The sequence below is a fragment of the Ochotona princeps genome, chromosome 2 (assembly GCF_030435755.1).
Source record: "Ochotona princeps isolate mOchPri1 chromosome 2, mOchPri1.hap1, whole genome shotgun sequence".
Taxonomy (NCBI): domain Eukaryota; kingdom Metazoa; phylum Chordata; class Mammalia; order Lagomorpha; family Ochotonidae; genus Ochotona; species Ochotona princeps.
In genome coordinates, this window is record NC_080833.1 from 9,355,786 (window position 1) to 9,382,041 (window position 26,256).

The window sequence follows — 26,256 nt, forward strand, 5'->3', positions numbered from 1 at the left end:
GTGGTGAAGGCTGGGGGAGCCTGGCTCAGGACCCCTCCACTGCTCACTTTCCTGCTGCCATCTGCCTAGAAACACCAGGAAGCCACTGACCTCTCGGGCCTTCTCGGGACTATTGGAGCAGGCATGGCAGGTCATAGAACAAATCGCTTTTATTCAGTACCTTTCCCATGGCAAGTCATCTGCATACAGCTGAAAAGGATGCGAATATCTGAGTACCCAGAGAGTTAACACTTAGTACTCTTACCCACCTCCATACCTCCCCAACACTGAGAATTTCCCTGATATGGGCCTTGAGTTAAGGCTTTAAACTTGCCAGATGTTTATTTTTCCATCTACAAATATTTATAGAGTCCCTGGCAAGTTCCTGGCCCCCTGCACTCAGTGCTGGGTGTGCCTCAGGGAGACAGGGTAGAGCAGAACCTTCTATCAGGGTGTTTCCACCTGCATGGGGGGCAGGGCACCAACCAGAAAGTAGAAATGAGGTAGTTACTCCACAGACTGTGGTGCAGTGCCATGCGTCCGTGGGCAGGACGGTCACCAAGGAGCTCATGGGAGCTCAGAGTGGCCGGGTGAGGGACGGGCATCTCACAATGAGCAGCCAGAGGATGCGGACTCTGAGCTGGGAGTCAGAAGCAGACAAACAAAGCTACAGGTGCGGGAGTCTTCTGAGCAGTGGCAGGAAGTGCTTGCAGAACACAGAACAGCAGGAGAGAAGTTCCCCCGGGCTGGTGAGACAGAGCCAAGAGTCCAGTCTAATCTGATTATGCTAAGAGTAATGAAAAGTCTTTATTGGGTTTGCAACTTCCTTATTACTAAGTGTTTCAGTCAAGGGCTGGCACTGTGACTCAGTGAGTTAAGCTGCTGCCTGCAATGCCAGCATGACATGTGAGTGCTGGTTTAAGTCCTGGCTGCCCCACTTCCAATCTGGCACCCTGCTAAGGAGCCTGGGAAGGCAGCGATGACAGCCCAAGTCCCGAACTCTTACCATCCAAGTGGGAGACCTAGAAGGCATTAGATGCCTGGTCCAGCCCCCGCTGGTGCAACCATTTTTCTTTTCTTTATTTGAGAGGCAGGAGAGAGAGAGAGAGAGAGAGAGAGAGAGAGAGAGAGAGAGATCTCCCATCTACAATTCACTTTCCAAATGCCTGCAACAGCCAGGGTGGGGTCAGATCGAAGCCAGGAGTTGGAAATGCCAAGCAGGTTTCCAACATGGGTGGCAGGAGCCCCCAGTGCATGAACGATCACCTGTTGCCCCCCAGAGCACACATCAGCAGGAAGCCAGTGTGGGGAACAGAACTGGGATGTGAACTGGGCACTACACTATGGGACACAAGTGGCCCAAGCAGCAGCTTAGCCATTGTATTAAATGCCTGCCCCTCCACGAACTTCTTAAATTAATTTAATGTAAGAATTAATTTCTAAGCCATAATGACAAGTGAACACCCAGGTACCCTTTGCCGCCCCTCATCCGCTGGTCTTCATTCCTCCGCAGGACAGCTATTGTGTCATCCTTGCACATCTTTCTGATACTACGAGGTAGAGGCAGGCGATTGGCTGGCTTTTGAACGGCATCTCACCGCGGTCGTTCTCCTGTAGTTTGTCTTCCTGTTGGCTGCCCTGTGCTGACTCATCTTTGCTGGCACCTGCTGCTGCATCCTACTCCCTCGGGTAGCGCTGCCGTGGTGTCGCTTTCTTCCTTGTATGTGAATTCGGTCTCCTGGTGATGAGTCAACCCCGAGGGCCTGGGGGAAATGCAGCTTGGGGTGTGTGTGTGTGTGTGTGTGTGTGTGAGTAGGCAGGAAGGTGCCGTCTTTCCCACGGGTGTTGTTGGATCCCCTTGCCTGAGCTTTGTCTGGGATGCTGAAGTCTGACCTGTCCGTCAGACCGCCCTATTTCCCCGCCGCCTGGTTTTGCTGCGGAGGTCATATGTCCCCAATGAGGTGACCTGGGAGCATTTCCTCTTTTCTCCTTCAGAGTACTTGTATGAGAAGAATCACAGCCCCTGGAGGGTTTGCTGAATGGCTACCGCATCATTGTCTACCTGGGTGTGTGTAGGCTTTGGGCACCATCTGTACGGCACCCACATTTGCATCTATCTGCCCCTCCAGGGAAGACCCCGCCTTCCCTGCGAGCACCTGCCAGCACCTGCCAGCTCCCTTCACCCGGAGTCCGACAGAAGGAGCTGCTCACCCGCCTGCCCTGACTCTTCCAGGTAGCAACAGGCAGAGCTCTCTCTTAGCTAGGTAGAAATTTTTCCATTAGTTTCTAACAACTTTTTCTTTTTTGTAAGATTTATTCACTGGAAAATTGGAGTTAGCAGAGAGAGAGAGAAGTGTTTTATCTGCTGATTCACTCCCCCCTCCACTAGGGCCAAAATTTACCATTCTATCTTCCACAGATATTTGAAAGCACCGTCATACTGTACTCCATAAATTCAAATAAAAAATATGCATAGGGGTTTGCATTGTACGACAGACGGTTAAACCACCACGTAGAACTGTGGCATCCCATATGGCTGCTACTTTGTATCCTGGATGCTCCATTTCTGATCCAGCTCCTTGTCCATGTACCTAGGAAGGCCACTGCAGCCATATGGGGCCAAAACCTACAGGTGGAAGGTTGTTCTTTTTCTGTTTCTCTCTCTCTCCCACTATGCTTTTCAAATATAGATAGATCTTTTTGAGAAAAATAAAAATAATTTTAAAAGAACACATTAAAAAGGGATGTGAATTTTTCCCTTCAATGTCCTAATACAGTCCGTCACTCATCCCTCAGGACTGTCTTAGCTCTGAGCAACCACGTGCATCTGGCCGAGCTGGGCCCCCATGATGTCCCCAAAGGCTGCTGTGAGCCAGGGGCACATAGGAAACTATGTGGCCCAAACACTCAAAGCACAAAATTAGCTTCTTTCCATATTTTTACAGCAGAAAAGAACATCATGCTAAGTATAACACCAGGGACCTTCCAGGGTCAGCAAAGCAGAAACCGGATCAGCCGCTGGCCACCTGGGCCTGGAGCTCACAGCCCCAGGGGACCTCCAGCCCCGGGCTCCAAAAGGGGCTGAGCCTGACTTGGCACCCACGTTCACACTCCCACTGGACACCCATCCGCACCATGAACCCGAGAGCAGAACCCTGCCTCTCACTTCATGTTACAAAAGCAACACTGTTCTCTCCTGCAGTGTTGGGCTCTCAGCAAGAATGAGATGTTACACATCACTCTGAGCCCATGAGCCCACGCACAGCCTAGCGGTTCAGATGGCCACACCCCCTATTGGAGTGTCTGGGTTCGAATCTCAGCTCCGAGCCCAATGCCCCCCGCCCCCCCCACCGTAGGTCCTGTGAGGCAGCAGTGAGGGCTCAGTATTTCAGTTCTTGCTACCCACGTGGGAGACCTGTGCCAAGGTCCTAGCTTCAGCTGGGTCTACTCCTGGCCATTCTAGACGTTTGGGGAATGAACCAGCACATGGGAGATCTCTGTCTCTCTCTCTCTCTCCCCCGCTTCTCTCCACGTCTCAAGTAAACTCATTTAAGATTTTTTAAAATTGTCTTTAATCAACCCACCATGTAGGAAAACTGACCGTCAGCACCACATCTGAAACAGGTGCTATGAAACCCGCCTGGTACATGAGATCATGTTTCTAGAACTTTCTCTCACTCTGGGCCCTCCCCACAAGTCTCCTTCCACATTCTTCCTGGAATGCCACCCTCACCCGCAGGACATGTCCATTCCAAGGCCGTGCTATCTCTCTACTCATGTCCTGGCCCCTGAGGAGGGCCACAAGCTATGATAATACCTTAGATGACTTTTTTCACACACCCCCAACCACTTTGGTTTCTTTGCAAGGAAGGAGGACTACCTTTAGCCGGCTTGAAGTGATCACTGGGTGACCAGCCTTAATGAAAGACCTTCCTGGGTGCTGTTCACCCTCTGATCCAGATGCTTTGTAAACTTTTTCTTCTTTATTTGCCACAACTCTTCAGTGACGTGGGCATGTCATGGCTATAGCAATGAACACATAGAGAGGTTAAGTAACTTGTCCAAGGCCACACAGCTGGGAAGGAATATAGCAAGGATCTGAGTCCAGGCAGCCTGGTTCCAAAGTTCACTCTCAGTCAGCCACACTGCCTTGCCCCCACACATCCTGGTTGAAAGTGCTCCAAATGGAGAAACAGTTCAACAAGTCCACTTGCCGAGCTCCCTGCCTCTCCAGAAGCACTGCTTCCCTGGGAGTTTTACATCCGTGTTTGCATACTTTATAAATGCTGTCATTTTTTAAAAATCGCAGCCAAAGTCCAATCATCCAATCTCTTCCTCTACATTCATGGATAGCTGTGTGTGTGTACAGGTTTTAAAACAGTAGAAACACACAGAGCACAATGCTGCTTTCACTTTGTTTTCTGATTTCAGAAGGTTGTCGTGACTGCTGTAAGACCACGGTCTGGTCCATGCTGGTGCCATAGTTTAACTCCCTCTGGGCTGTTAACCATCTCAGTGGTTTCCAGCTTGGCGTTATGATAGAGCTGTGATGCGTATGGTTTTGTCCGTCATTCTTTGTGGCAGGGATTACAGAGTTAATGCATGTAAACACTTTGCAAATTTTGGATCTATAAATGCCAAAACTTGTCACCCAAACGCGTTATGTGCACCTGCCCAGCCCTTCAGCCTTGCCCACTCTGTTGCTGCCACCTGCCACTAATCCTTGACAGATTCATCGAGAGTGTTGACACTTCCAGCTCTGCCTGGGACTCGCATGCACACACACACACACACACACACACACACCTGCTCATGCCCCCAGGTACACAGCTGTGCACACATACTCCCACATGCAAGTGTGCTCGTCCCTGTGTAAACACAAGTGTGCAGTGTGGGGCAGAGTCTTTAAAAATATCATGAAGATGCATCTTATGAAAATAAAACTGCTTGGGTTTCAGAAGATTTGTATACCACATCAAACTTAACTATGCTTCCCACAAACTGGAGTTGCCATGAACATACATACAGCAGGTGCACAAGCATCCAGATGTGTGTACACGTGTCTGAGGCACACACATGCCCCGTGCACACCAGCTGGTGTATGCATGGTGCAGGCCCTATTATGCCTGTAGGACTTCTCTCACTGAGGTTTCCCCATGCCCCTTCTGATTCATTCATTTGCTCCCGACCTTTCTTCTCGTCTTATAGCTTGTAGGTCATTGCTGTCCTGCTGGCTGGAGCCCCACACACCCCCACCGTGCTCTGCCATCCTCCTCCTATGTGCAGTTAACAAGCAGTTAGACGCATGAGAAATACTCATGGGGTTAACAAGGGGAAAAGCAGCCGGACCTCACGCAGGCGGAGGCTGTTGCCCTAGATATTTTTAGAGTATCCTTCCACAACACAGTTGACTTCAGATGAGGCCTGGACTTGGACAAGCAAACATCCCCGCAGCATTGGGTTTCGGGCGGCCCAGTCGCTGGCCTCTGGCAACGCTCAGAAAGAATGCTGCAAGGAAAACAAGACTCTCCCCAGCTCAGCACCAAGCCCTGCTGTCTCGGGGAGGGGTCCACCCGGGACATGGCGGACCCCCTCCTGGCTGCCTGTGGAGTTCAATCTGTAGCTCCAGTCACTGGAAGCCCACCTGTGCTTGTGGAATCCCAGGACCCCTCCCGCACTTCCACCCATGTTAGCACTGGGGCTCAGGGCTGCTTCATGGACAGAGCATTTTGTCTTGTAGGGGTAGAAGCAGATCCCAGATGGGAAACAGGCAGGCTTCTGTGTTCCTTCAGAAAAAGAAAATTCAGGTTTAGTGTTGTGGCACGGTAGGTTAAGCTGCTGCCTGCAGCACCCACATCCCCTACTGGCATCCTGGCTGTTCCACTTCCGATATAGCTTCCTGGGAGAGCAGTGGAGAATGGCCCATGTGCTTTATACCCCTGTCACCCACATGGAAGACCCAGAAGAAGCTTCTTATGGCTTCAGCCTGTTCTAGCCTTGACCACTGTGGTCATTTAGGGAGGGAACCAGTGGATGGAAGACTACTGTCTCTCTGTAACCCTGACTTTCATTATCAATACTTTTTCTTTTTCTAATGAAGAAAAAGGGACCGGTGTCATAGCATTGTAAACTAAGTCTCCACCGATGGTGCCAGCATCCCATATGGCCACCAGTTCGAGTCCCAGCTGCTCCACTTCCTATCCAGCTTCCTGCTTGTGGCCTGGGACAGCAGTGATAATGGCCCAAGTCCTTGGAACCCTGCACCTGCGTGGGAGACCCAGAGGAAGCTCCAGGCTCCTAGCTTCAGATCAGCTCAGCTCTGGCCTTGGTGGCCATCTGGGGAATGAGCCAGGAGATAGAAGACTCTCTGTCTCTCCTTTCTGTAACTCTGCCCTTCAAATAAAATAAGATAAAAGTATAATTAAAAAAAAAAAAGGAGCTGAGAAAAAGCTGATCTTGCTGCCTGGCCCTGGGGCCTCTTTTCAGGTCACACTTTTTACATTTCTGTCAGACCCTGAGGACTGCTCCACTGCTGAGGGAGACGGAGAGGCCGGGGTAGCTGGAGGGGCTGGATGTCCCCTGCAGGAAACAGGGAGCCCTTGAGGGTCCTGAACAAGCCACAGGAGGCTGCCTGGGACTGTGCCTTTGGCCATTGCCTGGCTCTGCTCCACGGGTGTGGTCGGGTGTGGTCGTGGCCCTCTGCTGGCCCTCTGCGTCTGGATAAGGCGTAACAGACACTGTGTTAGAAAAGCATCTCAGATCGGAACTCAGTGCTCTCTCTGCTTCCCTTTCAGAGCCCCCCGGCTGCGGCTGGAAGTCCTCCTGGAGACTGGCGCAGACCTGCTTGGAGAGTGGTGCTAGAGCTTGTTCACTGTGCATTTAAGGAGCTGCCGCCGCTGCTGCTACCACCACCACCAGCTTTTATTTATTCGGCTTGCTCTGCCTGGGCCCACCCTCGCCCCGACCCGCCGGCATGATGGCCCAGTCCAAAGCCAACGGCTCCCACTACGCGCTGACCGCCATCGGCCTGGGGATGCTGGTTCTTGGGGTCATCATGGCCATGTGGAACCTGGTGCCCGGATTCAGCTCTGCCGACAAGCCCACGGCTCAGGGCAACAAGACCGAGATAGGCAGCGGCATTCTCAAGAGCAAGTCCTTCTCCGTGGCCTACGTGCTGGTCGGGGCCGGCGTGATGCTGCTGCTGCTGTCCATCTGCCTGAGCATCCGGGACAAGAGGAAGCAGCGGCAGACCGAGGATGAGATAGCCCGCATCCAGCAGCAGGCGGCCGCGCAGCCGCACGCCCAGGAGGAGGACAGGTGAGGGACTGCTGGCCACGCCCCTCCCGGCCACGCCCCTCCTCCATGCCACGCCCCCACGTCCACCTGCCAGGCCCTGTCTTCCTATTCTCCTTCACCCACCTCCGTAATAACAGATTGTTATCTTCCTCAATCACCTTGCCCTCTTCTATCCCAGAGTTGCTGAACAACTGGATGACAGATTGCCCAGATGTCAAAGCTCTGGGGTGGGGTTGAGCCTCCCATCCTCCCTCAGCGTCCTTTGTGTTTTTTTGTTTGTTCCAAGAATTATTTCTTTTCATTAAAAGGCAGATTTACAGAGAGAAGGAGAGACAGAGAAAGAGATCTTCCATGTGTTAGTTCATTTCCCAAACTGCCACAGTAGCTAGAACGGGACTGCTGCAAAGCCAGGAGCCCAGAGCTGCTTTCCCACTCAGGTGCAGGGTGCCACGCATCTGGGCCAAGCCTCACTGCTTTCCTAGTTATATCAACAAGGAGATGCTTTGGCAAGTGGAACAGCTGGAACTCAAACTGGCATCCATATAGGATGCTGGCACCACAAGGGAGGTTTAACCTGGACATCATAGCACAGGTCCCATAAGCATGAACTTTCTATTGAAGATTGTCCATGATATTTTTAATGGATAATAACATTTTTATTAATTATATTTATTTTTAATGATAATTATTAGGATGATAAGGGTCAAGGGCTACAGGAAGGTGGGTGAGATCAACATTTCCACATTCTCTTTTTTCCTTCCTGTATCTGGGGAAAAGGGTGGGGACAGAGAAGCCACACCCAGCCTCCCAACTGCCTCCATACCCTGGGATGGCGGACAGCCACCTGATACCACCCCAGGGTCTCTGACGTGGGGCGTGCTGAGGGTCCTGCTCAAGAGGTTTTGGTAATTCAACAGCTGTGAATTACTGCCAATCTCACCACTCCAAGCATGACAAAATCTCTCCAGAATCCACTGGTTGACATAGTCCACCTTAGAGTCTCCGTTTGCCCAGATATTCACTGCCAACACTTGGCTGAGGTAGTTGATCAATTTGTCTGTCCTCTGTCATGGTACCAGGTGTCCTCCACAGGCTCCAATCTACTGCCATATCCTCTATGTGCACCTGGATGTGCTGTCCACCGCTCCATGTGAGCCACTGAGGAGGCTCAGCTTTGACACAGGCACTCCACGGTCAGACCATGGAACCTGCAATTCTTTTCATGGATGGGGTTCTGAGTCCAGGAATTTAGTCTTCGGCATACTTTGTATACTGACTTAGACTCGCAAAGGTTGGGCAGCAGGATTCTATCTGCCCCACAGTGCCACAAGTGAAAAGGACCAGTGAGACTGGGCGATGCTCAGGAAAGGTGGCTAGCTGTGTGAGGACAAGGCCCTTGCACTTGACTGTGATAAATGAACAGACCAGGAAGAAAACGGACAGAGGTGAATGAGTGTGTCCCAGATGCTTAGCCAACCCATGTGCAAGCTCATTTGTTGTGCAAACATAGAACAGATGTCAACTTCCTGTGTCGTCCGATTGGCTGGGATAGGCAGCCGCCAGCTTGGGAGAGCTGTGGGGGGCCCGGGCAGTTGGGAGGGTGGTGACCTGAGTATATGTGCTGAAAGCTGCCCAGGAAGCAGGTGGACGGAGGGTGTGGGCACCTGTCAGCTCTGTTCCTCAGAGCAGATTCTTGGGAAACGGGTCACACATGTGCCATGTAGGTCCATCAGGTCACTGTTTAGGGAGTAAAATCACAACTGTTTCATCAAGTTCAATCAGAGAGCCCCATCCGGTGGCATTCTACAGGGCCACCATCGAGCTATACTTACCGTGGGACCTTAGCAGCAACTCTGAGATGAGGAGGTTGTGACGCAGCACCTGTGGTGAGGTCCTGTCACACCAGGTGTGGCTGTGGGAGTCCAGGGTGCCCACTGCAGGGGCTACATGGAGGGGAGGGATTCAAGATGTTTATTTTTTCCTCTTTAGAGTATTCTGTCTTGCTTGAATTTCCTACAAGCGTTGGTAGCATAAGGGGAGGTATTGTTCATTGCAGGACAATTAACTGCATTTTCTGGTCATGAAAGATCAAGTAGCTATAGGACTAAATGGAGCCAGCAGGATATTCCCAGTTGTATATTGCGGGGTGATGGGACATGTGTCCCAGGGTGATCTTGTGAACATTAAACAGAGCGCATTTACACTGCTGGAACTGTACCCATGTCCCTGGGTTACTGACCTGTCATTGCTGTGTGCATGTACGTGTGTGTGTATGTGTAGGGAGAGTTGTCAATGGGAGTGGCTGCTAGGGGGATGAAGGCTGAGAGGTCCCTGGATGCCCCTGTGCAAGGTGGAGCCCCAGAAAAGCCAGTGGGTGTCGCTGAGGCTGCATGTGCAGAGAGGGAGCGGGGGATGTTGTTGTCACTGAGGGCAGAGGACAAGCTGAGAAGCCCCGGCTTGAGCAGAGGCAAAAAAGGCAACCAAGTCCTCCTCCCTTTGACCTGTGTCCTGCTTTGGTCCCCAGCGGATGGGCTGATGCCTGACAGGTGGGCAGGACCAACAATAGCTGACCTCGCTTGAGACCTCTCCCAGACACGCCCAGAGGTGACGGTGTTCAATCTAGATACCTGTGGCCTGTCAAGTTGATCCTTAAAATTAACTCCCACACATGCGTATTCTAGAAAACTGGGAATGTGTAGGAAAGAACAAAGAATCAGCCCAGCCCCCATACTCGCCTGCCCCGGCCAGGAGCACACACAAGTTCGTTCCTACCAGAAGGTGAGCGGGAGATATCCCGAGAACGACCACCCCCGGGACCTGGTGGAGTCCTGGACAGAGTGAACATTGCATCTCTCCTGTTCCTTGGCAGGAGAAACACCCTCACATCTTGGTGTCCTTGTTAGAAGTCAAATTAGAAGGAGGCTTGGGAACTGATCTTTTTAAGCCTCAGGATGAACCTGGAGGATAAAACTACAAAAAGCATTGAGATCCATGATGGAATAAAAAATCTGGCTGGTCCTGATTGGCCTGGGGACGGCCATGTTGCTTCACATCAGTAGACTTTTCATACCTGGTTATGCTACCTTTGGCCAGAGGACCGGCCGGGCACCAGGCTGGCACACGGGGCATGGTATGAAGGTGTAAAGCCTTCAAGGCCAGGGACCCAGATGATGCAGTGGGCTGTGTGACCCATAACCTTGGTGTCTCTTCACTTTCATAAAACGGGTATAATATTAGTAGAGTTCGTAGTGTTAGGGATAAGACATGGATTCATAGAACAGTGCTCAGTTGCATTGCTAACTTTTAATACATCTCAGACCCCTTGGCGCTGTAGAAGGCTTCTGTGTGTGTGTGTCCGTATGTCGACCCAGGGCCAGCATGGTCAACAGAGCCTGCTAACCCTCTCGGTGTCTGTCTGTCTGTCCCACAGCCAGGAGGAAGAGGAAGAGGCCTCCTCCAGGTACTACGTCCCCAGTTACGAGGAAGTCATGAGCACCAACTACTCGGAAGCCAGGGAAGCGGGCCAGGACCCAAGGATGACTGTGTCCCTCCCCTCCTACGAGTCACTGACAGGACTGGATGAGACCACCCCCACTGGTCCCAGGGCCAACGCGGAGTCCGGCCCAGGGCATACCCCTGACAGACAGAACTCCAGGTTGACCAAACACCTGAAGCCGCTCAAGGTCCGGAGGATCAAATCGGAAAAGCTGCATCTCAAGGACTTCCGGATCAGCCTCCCGGACAAAAACGTGCCCCCACCCTCCATTGAGCCACTCACCCCTCCGCCCCAGTATGACGAGGTCCACGACAAGCTCCCCGACGCCCGGCCACCTGACTGACCCGCCCTCTCGGGCCATGTTTCCTCCTGGCCCTCACACCCTCTGTAACCCCAGACGCAAAGGAAGCCACTGGAGCCCCCAGCCAAGAAGCTGGGGGGACCCAATGTGCACTTGGCCCGTCTGTAACGGGGGGAGGGGCCTCCTGTGTGTCTGACGCTCACAGAGCAACAGGGCAGAGGGACATTGGGCTGCTGTGCTGCCTGGAAGCCCGGGAGCCTGTGGCCCACATCCAGGGTGCGGCCCAGGTATCTCCCAGGTATCTCCTCCCCCTTTATCCTCCACCTCTGAGCCAGTGGCAACACGTGCCCCTCCCTCTCCAGGACACACACCCCTCCCCAGCCACTGACTCAGGACATGGTGGCTTCATTCCCTTCCTGCTAGGACCATGTGTTTCAGAAGTGAAAGTTCTGCGTTTGCTTTCTTCACCGGAGTCTGGGATCGGAATTGGAACTCCGTGTTGTCGAGAGGGCACGGGGCTGCTTCAGGAACTCCGTGTTCACGGTGGGGGTGGTGAGGGGCGGGGTGGAGCCCAGGTGGCGCCCCTCAGAGTCCCCCGATGCCGTTTGTTCTTTGAGGGCCTCGGCCTGATGATCCCTGACACCTGATGCGGAAGAGGAGTCTTCACTGGTCCGCTCAGCTGGTCCGGTTCCTTCTGAAGGGCGTTGCAGCTGAGCTTTTTATAATAAAGGATTTTATATGGAGTGTGCTCAGGTGCCAAGTTCCTTAGCTGCCCTCGCGGTACCGGAGCGGTGTCAGCAGCAACAGCTGGGAGGCACCAGCTGGATACTGACAGGTGCCGCTGCCAGGCAGTGCTGCGCATGCGCTGTGCCAGAGCATCTGTTCCCACCTACACTCCACTGCCATTGTGGCAGCGAGCGCACCAGGGCCGAGGCTCCTTTACAGGCGTGTTGTGCCTTGGGGCTGGGTTTCTCCACAACGTGCAGCTTATCACCAACAGCTTTGCCTAACTTAGCAACAGGCCTGGCCCTTCCCAAGAGCTATCCCAGCAACCACAGGCCCAAGAGAATGTTCTAGTGCTTCAGACAGCTCTCTGCTCAAGTATCTGTCCTACATCCCTGTCCTGAGAACCGGCCCCACCGGCAGCTGGGCACAGCTCCTCGCCTGCCCAGCAAAACAGTGGTGTGTGGGGTGCAGAGGGCCCCATGTCCTCCTGGAGGGACGCAGCCTCAAGGACGAAACGCCTAGCAGGTGGGACACGGAGAACTTGCGTGCCTGTGGCCGGGATGCTGCCTTGGGGTGGGGCAGGACAGGAAGTCTGGGAAGACAGACCTGAACCCCAAGAACACCTTCCCCGGTACTGGTGAGCCTGGAGCTGGCCTGCCCACAGGGTGTGTAACCAGAAGCCTGCTTGAGGAGTAATTTTTCCTGCCCTAGGTGTTCCTGCTGGCTCCTGTTGGGAGGCCAGTGAAGGCAGCACCTTCTTATCTCAGCAGAGTACAAAGTAGCAAAGGTTTCCTTTCCTTTTGCACATGCGTAATCACAAGGGGAGAGGCTGGGACTGGCTTTGTGGCCCCTCTCCTGGGGCTAACTGTGGCTCTCCATGTCTCATGGCTCTGTGCTGGCCTCGCTTCTGAGGCTCTCTGCTTCTCCCAGCCAGAAGACAAATGGGAAGAAAAATCAGAGGAGCATGGAGAGGCCCCAGATGAGCTGAGAAATATCTTTCTGGAAGGTTCTTCAGTCTGGCTTCTGCTAAACACCTTTGGAGTTGCTGTGCCCGGCCTGGGCCTTGCTTAGGGAAGAAAGAGAGCTTCACCACTTTCTGTGGGCTGAACAGGGATCCACAGGGCTATTGGATCCTAAGCACCGGAAGCTGCAAACATTTTCTCATGTGCATGAAGAGGCTGCTGAGAGAGGGTCCTGGGTTAGCTGAGGGGGGAGGGGGCAGGGAGCCCTCGGTGCCAGCCAGTTGCCCGAAAGAAGAATACCCTGGTCTGAGAAGGGCAAGCCGTGTGGTCCCCAGGCGTGGAGGTGGCAGTTAGCAGCATCCAGGGGCCCAGGTGAGCAGCTGCCAAGATGCCACGAGAAGCAGGGGGTAGATTCCTCCCTGGAACCTCGACAGGTGCACCCTGCCTGCATCTGCCCACTTCCGCCTAAGCTGGGACATTGGGCCCTCAGAAGTACAGGAGATCTCACAGGTTGCACAGGTTATTAAGCACCACATTTGTCACTGAAGGACACTGACCTGGAGCTCAGTGCTCAACTAGGCAGGGGCCAGGCCAGCCCCCTCTGACCTGGGCGTGGTCCTCTGGTCCAGCTGGCAGAGGGTCCATGGAAGTAACATGTGTGAGTCTTGTCTGTTTAGCGCATGTGAGGAAAGTACTTCTTTTACCTGAAGATGTCCAAGCATCTTTGTATATCCTTAGGGGGTGGGCATTAGGGCTTAGGCTGCCTGGGGACTGTATTCCATATCGGAGTACCTTGATTCAAGTTCCTCTCGAGTTTCCTGCTAATGCACACCCTGGGAGACCACAGGTAATAGCCCACCCCATTGGGTCCCTGCCAACACATGGGGAGGGCCTGGACTGAATTCCTGGTTCTGCCCCTAGCACCCCAAGAGGCTGGATGCACCTTGGGGGTGAGCTGGCAGAGGAACGCTCTCTGCCTGCCTGTGGAGAGGAGCACAGATTATGTTGTTTCAAAACAAGCAAGCATGTCTTGGTTGAAAGCATGTTTTTTAAACCCATGCTTTATTTCCTCATAAAGGTATTTCTCCCGAGCTTTTGGGAGGCCTCTTGTGTAATGGGTGTTTGAGTTCTTTCTGAAATGCAGGTAGAGAAGGGTGAGCTGGCACTGTCAGCCCCAAGGGAAGGCCTCTTGGTGCCCGAGAGGCGAGGAAGTTCCTGGCAGTTTGAAGTTCACAACACCTGTTTAGGCAGCGAGCAGGTCATCTTTCTTAGCACTTGATCTGCTTGCCCCGTGGCCCAGACCCGTCATGGTCATCCTGCAGCTCACAGCTCTGTCGACTGCCAACAAACAAAAACAAGAAAAGGAACTAAAAAAAGTAAAACCCAGAAGAAAGACCCAGTCCTTCTCCCTCTTTCGTTTTTGATCTTACAGAGAAGGGGAGGGAATGCAGAAAATCACCCCACATTCTTGGCTCCTAAATGGCCCCAGGGCTGCGAAAAGGCAGAGGAAAGAAACCTGGGTCTTGGGGTTTTTTAAGTCTCACTCCACACTTCCATCTCCCTTAGAATGAAGAGTCCTGGCAGTCATGTTGGTATCATGTGACCGCCACTCAGAAGTCACAGCTGGTTGGACCTGAGGTATGGGCCACGTGACCCAGGGAGAACCAATCAGTAGCTAGGGTCTCTTGCAGGAATTTGGCCCTGGCAGAGGCCTCATTCATTCATTAGGTAATAAACGGGGTCTCTGGGATAAGGGCCCAAGGACCCTTACCTCCCCACAAAGCATCCACCAGAACACAGGCAAAGCTGGCTTAGTCAAACTGAACCCACCGTCCTAAGGAGACCCACATAGGAAACCTGGATTCAGCTCCAGCCTCCTGACCTTGGCTGACCTTGGCCAGCCTCGCCATGGGCACTGGGGGAGTTAAGCAAGGGATGAAAACTCTGTCTGTCTCTCTGAAATATCTATTTTTAATTTCTTGAATGAAAATGGCTGCCTACGTGTAAACATTGAGTCCAGAGGTCTGACACCTGCCTCCGCTGTGTGAGTGCCGGAGTTCAGTGCTCGGGTCTGGGGTCTCACGCCAGCCTCCCGCTTCTGCAGATCCAGGGAGCCTCTGCTGATGGCTCCCCCACTTACCACCCCACGGGAGGCCTGGTCCGAGGCAAAGCTTCCTGGCTGCAGGCCAGCCTAGCCCCAGCCAGCACAGGCACTGAGGAAGCAAACCAGCACATCGAAGCCCTCCCTTTCTCTTTCAAATACAATACGTTTTAAAATGTTTAAAGGCTAAAATCAGTTGGAGTTGAAGAACACAGAACTTTGTTTCCATTTCTGACAAATGTGTTTATTTAAAACGCAGATTCGAGGTACTAGTCCACAAATTGACTTAAATATTTTGAAGTTATTTTAAAAACAGATTTCATTTCCCAAATTTCTTGCCACCTGCGGGCTGGGCCAGGGGCACGTCAGGAGCCTAGGATTCAAGCCTGCTCTCCTGAGCCATCACCTGCTGCCTCCAGGTGAATTGGCAGGGGAAGTGACCAGCCCAAGCAATGTCTTACCCATCCTCACTGAGAGCCGGAAGCCTGCTCCTACAGGCTGACCTTCCAAACAGGCAGACACACCATTCTAGCCACTGCCACTGGTGATTCGTTTCGAACAACTGATTTACTAATGTCAACGCAAATATAGAAAAAGATACAGGAATATACGTCTTCCAGAAGAAGCTATAAAAGGTAAGGCTGAGTTTATTGAAAAGAGCCATCTAATAAATCAAACGGCAAAGAAGAACTGGGGTAAAAAAAAATAATAACTGCTGTTTGGGATCAACTTTGATGTTTATTTTCCAAGTTAAAAAATACTTAAAAATGTTTCCACTGCATGAAAGCAGTAAAAAATTGCTCATTCATCTTTCCATAGGCCATTAATAGAAAGGTCTGATGGCCCAAGACAGGGGCCAGCAACAAGACCACAGGGAAAAGGGCAGGGGACTTCATGCAGCCAAGTTCACGAATGAATTAAAAACAGACTGTCCTATGGTTTATGTAGACTGAATTCTTATGTATTAATTACATCCTCTCATGAAGGAAACATCAAATGAACTGCAGTATGCTTTTCTCTTTCTGGACTGGTTAGCTGTAGCACTCTGGCCATTTTGAGCAGGGTAACACTGACATTGGATGCAAGACAGAAAGCAGGAGCTGCCTAGCAGCATGCCCAGCCTCCACCAGTCAGACATCTCTTAGGTGTGGCAGTCAAAAATGTCGCCAGGGCACCACTGCCATGGCTAAGCAAGTTAAACCTCTGCCTGGGATGCTGGAATTCCATAGGAGCGCCAGCCTAGTTCTTAGCTGCTCTACCTCTGATCCAACTCCCTGCTAATGCACTTGGAAAAGCAGCAGAGGATGACCCTTGGGTCCCTACTGCCCGTGTGGGAGACCCAGATGTAATTCTGGGCTCCTGGCTTCAGCCTGACCCAGTTCTAGCTACTGCAGCCATCTGGGGAGTAAACCTTTAGAGGTAAAATCACCAATCTCTCTCTCTCACTTTTCTTCCTTTTAAATTGTCGCCGACCAGCAGCGACACGAATGACAAGGCACACTCTTGAGGGTCTGCACAAAGCCAGAACCGCAACCGGACCCCTTATTGCCAAAAGTGGCTGTGTTTATACCCTTCTCTCTGCTGCCTTTATCCCCGTTGGTCTTAGCTTTCCTCCCTGCTTCTCTCGCCCTCTCTCCGCTACTTTTCTTCCCGTTCCTCTCAGGTCTATATTGCTTCTGTACCCCTCTCTGCCGCTTTTCCCCATTCTTGTCCCCATCCTTCTCCCCGTCCCATACGCCTTAGCTTTTCTACCCTCTCTGCTGCCCCGTTCTTCTCATTCTCTTTCTCCTCCTTGTCCTCTTCCTTAGCTTTATACCGGCTGCTTTTATACCACTCTCCACCAATCACTTCTCCCCTGGGGTCCACTTGGCACTACCTGATAGGCCAGTAGCAATGACATAATCGCAGCGAGGATATCAGCCTATCCCTGTGACTTCCTGTTTACCTGCTGGTGAGACCAACCCTGCCTCCCAGCCGCCATCCTACCTCGGCCTTTCCTATTCTGGGGAGCAGCTTCATCACCCCACTCCCCACATTAAATAAAACAAATCTTAAAAAAAAAATCCATCCAGATATTCCCAGAAGTCCTCTGCAAAGTTAACTGCTCCGTCGAGGATCACAGCTTTCAGTTTGCTGGTAGACAGAACGAGGAGGCATGACCAAGAGGGCCGTCACGTGGCAACCTGTGTGTGCAGTGGAATCCCAGGAGGTCACACGCACGCGAGTCGGCTGGGCAAGCAGTGGGAGATGCGACAGCAAGTGGCCTCTGGGTCCCTGAGGCGGTCCTCCTGTCCAGCATCCCCAGCAAGCAAAGGGAACTATTCCAGAGATGTTTGTCTAAGGGCCGCGTCAATGCTGTACAAACAGGGTTGGAATTCCACACCGGGTGATTCCACCTGGACAAACAGGAGCCGACTCAGCGGCCTGGAGACAGCACAGCAGGATGTCACACCCACAGTGCTGCCAATTGACACATGTTTAATCAAAAGCTCCCACGATGTTTAATCAAAAGCTCCCACGATGGTTTTAAGCCCTCTCTGGGTGCTTCTGATTATTGACCCAGTAAGCTAAGAATTGATGGGTTCTTTGTGCCTTTCCTGAACAAGCTGCAGGAATATTCTTCGCAGAAATCTGGCTAAGAATGACCAAAAGGATGACAACTTGAAATTTCACAATTCTGCCTCCACAAAGGAAACAGTGGGGCCACAGAGTGATCCTCAAAGAAGCCGATGACCCAGCAGTCCATGGACCAGGTGATGGTTGGACAAAATGTGGCCCTACACACCCAGTGGAATATCATGACTCACCCTCAAGTGGAGGGCGTTCTGACACCTGCTCCATGATAAACCTCACGCATGTTGTGATAAGACCTGTTTACATAGAACGCTGCTCCGACTCACAGGAACGGGGAGTGAGGCAGGTACTAGGCACAGAGGCTCAGCCACTGCTCAGGACATCCACAGCCCAGTTCTAAGTGCCAGGGTCCAGTGCCCCGCTCCTTTTCCAATCCAGATTCCTGCTAACACACGCCATGGGAGGCAGCAAGTAACCGCTCAAGCACTTGGTTTCCAATCACACGCGTGGGAGGTCAGGAGTGAGGCCTGGCTTCTTGACTTTGGCCTGGCCAGGCTTCAGCTGTTGCAGATACCAGAGAGTAAATGAGCAAGTGGAAACAAGGTATTCTCTCTTTCTCCTCCACCCATTCATTTTCAATATATTTTAAAAATTGGCCTTTTTTAAAGAGGAGGGTTTTTTTTTATTTTAAGACAAACTAACAAAGAGATAGGGAGAGACAGAGAAAGAGGTCTTCCACTCACTTAGTTACTCTCCAGTGGCTGCCACAGTCAGGGCTGGGCCGGCAGAAGCCAGGAGCTAGGAGGGAGGCAGGATTCATGTCCTCGGGCTGATGTGGCACTCTGGTATAGGATGTTGGCATCAGAGGCAGCTGCTGAATGCGCTGCACCACAGAAACCAACATTTCAGGGAATGTAGGATGGAATTTAGCATGGTCGTTGGCAGGGCCCGAGAAGAAGGGAAATGGGGCATCGGAGCTTAAAGCGGATTGAGTTTTGGTTTCATCCGATAAGAAGTTGTGTCGATTGGCTGAGAAACCGTGTACAGATACTTGATACAACTGAACTGTCCCTTAAGCTGATAAATGTGTGTGCTTTGCCACAGGTAAATGCAAAACTTAGAAAACATAGCAGAAAAACGGGCAAGGCAAGGCTGGTGGGTCCGTCTGGCAGCAGCGATCCAAGAGGGCACAGCCTTGGCAGCCTTGAGAAGGCGCCAACCCAGAGCGGGCATTTGGTTGAGGAGTTGAGACCCCCGCCCCGCCCCACTCACTGTGTGGACCCTGAGCTGGCTCCCGCTCCCTGCTAGCACGGAACCCTGGAGGCAGCAGGACATGCCTCGTGTGCCTGGGCTCCTGCCATGCCTGTGGGAGACCCGGGCTGAGCCCCCAGCTCCAGGCTCCCGCCTCGCACAGCCCCACCATGGCCTAAATCTCTCCTCTCTCTCTGCTCTCTCTCCTCTCTCCTGTCTCTCTCTCACACACACACACCTTCCCCCTTCTCCATTCCTCTCTCTCTCCCCACTTTCAAATAAACAGGTGTTTTAAAAAGGTCTTCGAGGCTGGAAAATGCAGACACAGACGCGAAAAAAGTTCCTGCATGCTATTTCTGGAAACAGAGACTTGAAAAAGAGCGAGGAATGAGACGGTCACAGATGGCCGGTATGTGACCTCAGCAGTTTGTGGGGCCCCAGGGAGAGCTCTTTGACTTCTGTATCTTGGGCACTTGCATTCAGACGGCAGAGACAGAAAGAATACAAATCATTTCATACCCAGAGAAGATCCCATGAGCATCCGTAGCAGGTGGGCTTAAATATACACGTCTTAAAATGGGGCTGCAACCTAGTCAGAGATGAAGAAAAACAATGAGGCCTCTTAGGGAACCTCAGACTCACTCTTCTTTCTTTGGATTCAAAACAGAGAGGGTGTAAGGGCTGGAGCTGTGGCAGCCGTTTTGTGACTGTCACACAGAGATTCTGTTGAGGTGGGATCCACATGGTTAAAATCCTTGCTGAGAGCTGAAGAAAGGCTGAGGCCCTGCTTGGGACCTATGGACTCTTGACTCTTTAAGTAGCCAGTGGTAAAGCCAGTTTGACTGTGTCACTCTGAGAGCCTGTATCCCTCATGAAACCCATGCTGTCTCTAATACCTGGTTAAAATGACACAAACAGAAGGCTGTCCCAGGCCCTTTGGGGCGCAGGCTCAGGCCATGGGCACCTCTCCCCGTCTCCTTCCTTCCCCCCTTTCTCCCAGCCTCTGGATCCTCCTACGTGCTCTCTCCTCCTCCCTCCCTCTCCATCTTTAAAGACACAGATCATGCACTGGGTGTTTTTCAAACCCTCCCCAGACCTCCCCAAACTTGCTCCCAGAAGGGAACTGCCCAGCAGCCCCTCCGAGGCCCCTGCTGAGCCCCAGTCCTTCTGCCCAAGAGCATGTCCCTCTCCCGCTGGCTTCCAAATTCAGGCCCAGGTTAGAAGGGGACGACTCCGGAGACTTAAGTTTCCAAAAACAGCCGGTGCCTGGGAGAGGTCAGCAAGCTTGGTGAAAGACGAGGACACGGGCGAGGCACTGGGAAGAAAAGAGCAGCTGTTCTCCGTGAAACAGAGCAGAGGAGGGCGCAGAAACCAGACACGGTGAGACCAGAAGAAAGGAAGTCAGGAGGCCTGAGCAGGAACGCCGAGAGTGCCACGAGGGGCCCTGCTGGGAAGAGAAGAGGGAAGGGTGTGCCGGGAAACCAGAGCCACCCCGAGCCCAGGCAGCCCACAGCTGAGATGAGAAAAGAATCCAGAGGGCAGAAAGATCTGGAAACCTCCCGAACACAGGGGAGATGACACAGGATGAGGTCATCCAAGCCAGGTGCTTGGCAGCCAGCTAGGACCAGCACTGAGGCAGCAGCTAAAGCCACCCGCAGTGACAGTGGCATCCCTCAGGGGCACAGGTTCATGTCCTAGCTGCTACTGATCCAGCTCCCTGCGGAGGATGGCTCAAGTCCTTGGGCTCCTGCAGCCATGTGGGAGACCTGGAAGAAGCTTCAGGCTCCTGGCTTCAGCTTGGCCCAGCCATGTGACAGGGAGAGACAGCACATGGGAGATTCTCTCTTTATTCCCCCCTCTCTCGGTAACTCTGCCTTTCAAACAAATAAGTAAATAAATCTTTTCAAAAGTAAGAAAGGAGCTTCACTAAAGGTAGGGCTTGCAGCTGGCAGGAGCTCATGGCCACGGCTGCTGGGAGGATTTGCTGCTCAACTAAAAGACACAGAGGGGCACCCAGGAGGCCAGGCAGTGGCCAGCAGGGATCCAAAGTCAAAGGGTAGGCGTCCCCCTAGGAGCCAAGCTTCCTGTCTTGGTCCCCAAGTCCCATGAAGCAGCCTCTGGGCTGTCTACAGCCCCCAGGCCTCCTTCCCCAGGACCAGCTGCTGTTTAGAGGGGTACAGAGATGAATCCCCACCCGCTGTGGTCATGGAGGCTTACAGCAGGACTCCCTCCCTGGAACACAGTACACAGGCCTCTCAGTGCTGCCCTCTGCTGGCAGGTGTCAGTGCCCTCCCCCAGACCCATCTGTGGGTCTTCGTAGACTACTGTTCCTGACAGGTTTTTGCTGATAGAATGTGCCCTGGGGTGCGTCAGTTAAACCTGCCACTCGGTTTGTCTGCACCCAAGAGAGTCCTTGAGGTTAAGTGTGTCTTCTCTCCCATCCAGCTCCCTGCTCATATGCCTGAGAAAGAGCAGAAGATGGCCCCAGTGATGAGTCCTTGTAGCCAACCCAGGTGGAGTTCCCGGCTTCTGGCTTCAGCCTGGCCAGTCGTGGGCCACGTGACCAGCAGAGGGACGATCTGTCTGTCTCTCCCTCTCTGTGTCACTTTGCCTCTTTCAAATAGACAAACGTTTGCGAAAAATGTATTGGGTTCCAACTACGTGTCAGCACTGCCTTGGGCACCTGGGATCCTTGGGTGAGCCACATTAATGGCTCTATTCATTGGGATCAGAATACCTACAGGGTTGGCTGTGGCCCAGGGACCTGGTGACTCTGACCCAAGGCTAGGTTTAGGATCCACTGTCTCACCCAATCCCAGGTCGAAGCCCCCTCTGTGAGCAGAAAGGGGAGCTTCCTGCGGGGGAGTAGCAGGTGCTCTGGCTGGGGGCCAAGGCGCTGAACCAATGCCCGGGGACAGAGCCCAGCAGACTATCCCACAGCAAGGCATGTGCATACCCTGGGACCCAGCAATTCTACTTCCAGATGTGTGCCCAACAGAAGTGTGTGCCCAAAGACAGTGACCACCACAGTCTCATCTGCCCCTTCCCTGGACTGGGGGCGGGACTTGACTCCGGCCAATAAACATAGCAGAGGGGATGGTGGGTCCTTTCTGAGATGGTGTGATTATGGGTCTAACTTCCACCTAGCCAGGGTCTCTGTGGGAAGTGAGCTGCTGCATAGAAGGCCCCAGGTGGCCAGGGACAGGAAGTGGCCTGCAGAGGGGCCAAGATCCTCCTCCTTTCAATACTCCAGGGCCCAAAGCCTGCCAAGAAGCATGTGAAACTGAAGGAGCATCCTGCCCTGGCCGCACCATGGGAGTAGACTCCAGCCCCGGCTGGTTCCCCTAAGCACAGCCTGGGAGAGATCCCATAGAACAGCCAGACCCAGCTTCCTGACATCCGGAAGCTGGGATGAAGTGCCCTATTGGTTGGCAATTATCTGTTTGGCCAGGCTAGATACCCAGTGCGAGACAGGCCAAGCCAGCGGTGAGCATGAGGGGCCATGGCTGCCTCTGGCCTGGCTAAGCCCCAACATTCCAATAACAGAAGCAAACCAGACAGCAAGCAGATCACACATGGCTCCACCCGCATGAAGTTTGGAAACAAATAGAGCCTATCCGAGATGCTGGAAGTCAGGATCAAGGCCGTCCCTTGGGGTGGGTGAGGACCAGAGGCCGTGCCTGGAGACTCCTGGGGTGTCCGTGGGGTTCTGCCTCTGCCCCTGCGGGCTGCACACACAGCATAGAGCCACCAAGGGCACACGAAGATCTGTGTGCTGTTCCTCAATGGGATTGCGCTCCTGGACCCAACTCCAGCGCTCCAGAGTCAGAAAATCCTGGCCCCAGCACTTATGGGATTCCTTCCTAGGCAAGATGCTCAACTTTTCCATGCCTCAGTTTCCCCATCTGTAAAGTGAGTTGGACTAAGAATGAAAGAAAGCTGTTCATGACACCTAGCTAGCCCTACTGAACGTTAGCTGGCTTTATTAAGCACACCCATAGAGTCACGGCTGCGCACACACACCAATTAATAAGTCAGAGCTGCGGGAGCAGAATGCTAGAGTCGTCCAGCAGGTGCCACCCAGGAAGCTGCTGGGTGTCCATGAAGTACTGCCCCACCAGGTGGTCAACAGGACAGCAAGCTCAGAAAAGCCTTCGGGCAGGTGGCCAGATGTGAGCTGATCAGACCACTGGTGGCACTGGGCTGGGACTGAGTGGATACAAATTAGAGCTGTGTGGCCTGGGGGCGGGGCAACCAGGGCTGCCCTCCCCTTCAGCATTAGAGAAAAACGCAGCAGCCAATACTAACGCAGGCACTCACACGGAGGGAGGCCATTGAAGACGGCCTCCTGCATGCTCATCCCCTCTAACTCCCCCGTCTGAGCTTCTGGTATCCCCTTTTCACAGGAGAAAAAGCCCGGCCCCTCCAAGGCAGTGTGCAGGCGGGACACTGTGCAGACCCCTGCCAAAGATGTCAAGGGGAACTGAGATGAAGGCGGGTTGGCAAGAGAAGTGAGGGTTCCCAGCCAACAACACCAAGGTCCCTTTGTAGCTCACCTGCCTATGTCTTTCCCTTCTGCAGGGGGCTGGGCAGGGCTACCTGCCTGTGACCTCAGGTGCCCATCATTCTTCCCGTGGTGGGAATGACCTATGTGGGTCTCCTGGTGTCCAGATATTCAGGGCAGCCTTTCATAAAGTGCCCCCAGGGTACACTGTCTCCAGCCTGCTGCTCAGGAGCTGGCTTAGGCCCTGTCTTCCCACACCCCATCTCCTCCTGTTCCTTCTCTCTTGCTCAGACTCCCTCTCACCCAACAGAGGTTGGGAGCACCGCCCCACCTCCCCTCCCGGGACAGGGGCTGGAAGTCAGCACTAGTGTCATGTAGGATACACGAGCAATGAAGCAACAACCAGGCAGGGCTAGGCGAGGGGTGCAGAGAGGGAGTCCCCGATTACGGAGAACCAGGAAGCTGGAAGCTGCGAGAAGGTCACTCAAGGCTGAATCCAGCAGGTGGGGCAGGAGACAGACTGTGCCACCCACTCCATGCCTCTGGCCCGACTTGGGCCTTCAAGTAGGGCAGACAAATGGCATCTTATGGCTCTCACCTATAGTCCCCCAGGGACACACCCACTCACCTGTAGATGCCCCTCAACTAACAATGGGGCCATGTGTCCCCCGCCCCTTGTCTTTGTAAGCCTCATTGCCAGCTGAAAATATTATGAGTAGAAAATGCATTGATGCACATGAGCTGTCCCTCTTCCCCCAGCAAAGCATATTCATTGACCGGAAGCTGCAGTCACTGTCCTGCAGGGTGAGAGAGCCAGACCACAGGCTAAGGCCCCCAGACATGTTTTCTGCTGAAGGCACATTGCTTTCACAGCCTCGGGAAATCTTAGCCTGAACCACGGCAGGAGACTGCACTCTCCAGTCCTGCTCGAACACCCACCCGTGTAAACTCGGGCAGGTTCACTTCCCAAAGGCTGTAATGGCCAGGACTGGCCACAGCCAGGAGCCAGGAATTTAACCCAAATCTCCCCCGTGGGCAGCAGGAGCCCACTCCTCTGAGCCATCACTGCTTCCTCCTGGAGTCTGCACCGCCAGCAGGTCAGGGACTGGAGCCAGAGCCGGGCTCTGGGGTGTGAGATGCAGCCGCCTTAACCGCCAGGCCAGCTGCCTGCCACCATCACAGCTGAATGCTTGCCCACTGCCCTCCCGCTGGCAGGAGTTGATGTCCACTGCCCAGGTTTCGGTGAGGAGATGGCCCTGGGGAAGGATGAAGGGTCTCACTCAACAGGGGATGGTCCTCAGGCAGGGTTTTTCTGTCAGCTGGGAACCAGGGAGGTAGGCTGCAAACCCAGGCCCCTCAGAGCCTGCACGTCCGGTTTGAGCCACCCAGAGCCCAATAAACAGAGGGTCGCAGGCACCAACAGACACCTCAGTGATGGCTTGGTATCCCAACATTGTCTGATTGCCAAGCGCATCCCTCTCGTTCTGCCCAGGAACTTCTTGGAGGACGTTAGCATCTCATGGCCTCACGGGGGCAGGAAGACCCTGCCCAGATTTGGCAGCCTCTGCTCCCCAGTTAGGATTTCCTGGTGGGGACCTGGTCCACACTGGTGTAGACTGGCAGCGCATGCTCGCCTGAGGCCTGGATGGGGCCCCATGGCTGCACTACGTCACCAGGCGCTGTCCAGCAGTGAGCAAATGTAAGTCCTACGCTCGTGTTGAGGCCTGAAGCTTGACCAGGGACAAGGAGGGAGGGGCAGGTCTGGGGAGCAAGGAGGTGCCCAGACCCGGGCAGCTGCTGGAAGGATTTCCATAGCTCCTGGGGTGGGGCGGTAGGAGGCCAGACTGCAGGAGGGTGGCTCAGTCACTCACTCATTCATTCATTCATTCATTCAGGTGTCATCCTCCTTACTGCTGGCACAGAAGTGAGTCACATGGGGACGCCCCGCCCTGTGGGCTCAGAGGCTATAGGTGGGGGGTTGGGCAGGAACGCACAGTAAGACACATAATAGTACATTCTATGGTGATGGGACTTAAGAAAAATGGAAAATTGGATTATGTGTTCAGGTTTTTATTTCATGAAGAATTTTTAAAAATATATGATTTTTTTTATATATTTAAAAGGCAAAGTTCCAGAGAGAAGGAGAGCAAGAGAGAGTTTGTCCATCGGCTGGCTCACTCCCCAAATGCTGCAACAGCTGGCGGGAGCCTGGGGCTCCCTCTGGGTCTCCCACGTGGCTGCGGGCATCCTGACACCATCTTCTGCTGCTTTCCCAGCTGCGTTAATAAGGAGCTGAACGGGGACTCGAAGTGGCACTCAGATGAAACGCCAACATTGCAGACAGTGGCTGAATTCACTGTGCCACAACACACGACTCTGATTTTTAAAAACATCTCTCTCTCTCTCTCTCTCGTTTCTTAGACTACCAAGGAGTCTCCCAAGGTTTGCAGGTACCTGAACCCCGGACCACAAAGACCCTCACTCACACCTGGGGGTGGGGTCTGCACTAGAAACCTGCGTGACTAAAAGCCTTCCACCACCTCTGGGCCTTTGGAGTAAGTCTCCCATCCCAGAGGCAGTTTTGCCTTCTTTCTCCCTTACACCCAGGGTGGCACAGCTACCTCCAGCCAGGGCAACAAGGCAAAGTGGGCAGAAGATGCTGACATCAGGATGGCAGGATATAGGGTCTGCAGCTGTTCCCAACACACGGTGTGCACACATGTTAACACACATGCACACTCAGACACATACACTGTGCATACACACTACACAGGCACACACACACACCATGCTTGTACCATTGGGGTAAGGGACTTCTTAAGGACAGTGGCTTAGAGGGACCCTGGACGCCACAGACAGGGACAGCACAGAAGGCCGAGCCACTCCAGGGTGTGCAGGGTTGGGAGTGGGAAGCATCTCTTCCCAGCCAGAGACCAGAGCGCTCCGTCTGTCCCTCTCCCAACACCTCCTCCAGGGCGGTGGCCCCCAGCCTACCATTGCAACAGCCAGGACTGAATTCAGCTCCCTACCCCCGCCCCCGACCCCCCAGTCTCCCATGCACTTGTT

General features: G+C 53.3%; 1 protein-coding gene across 1 annotated transcript; it reads left to right on the forward strand.

Moving 5' to 3' along the window:
* Window positions 1-6,800: 6,800 nt before the first annotated feature.
* Window positions 6,801-11,362, forward strand: TMEM51 (transmembrane protein 51). Its single transcript, XM_004592348.2, has 2 exons — window positions 6,801-7,296; window positions 10,706-11,362. The coding sequence occupies exons 1-2, from the start codon at window positions 6,953-6,955 to the stop codon at window positions 11,112-11,114; spliced, it is 753 nt and encodes a 250-aa protein (XP_004592405.2). The 5' UTR covers window positions 6,801-6,952; the 3' UTR covers window positions 11,115-11,362.
* The last annotated feature ends 14,894 nt before the right edge of the window (window positions 11,363-26,256 follow it).

Bases quoted from the DNA above. Each gene is read 5' to 3' on its own strand.
- TMEM51 (XM_004592348.2), top strand. From the start codon at position 6,953: ATGATGGCCCAGTCCAAAGCCAACGGCTCCCACTACGCGCTGACCGCC. The intron at 7,297-10,705 runs GTGAGGGACTGC...TCTGTCCCACAG, and splicing joins CACGCCCAGGAGGAGGACAG to CCAGGAGGAAGAGGAAGAGG.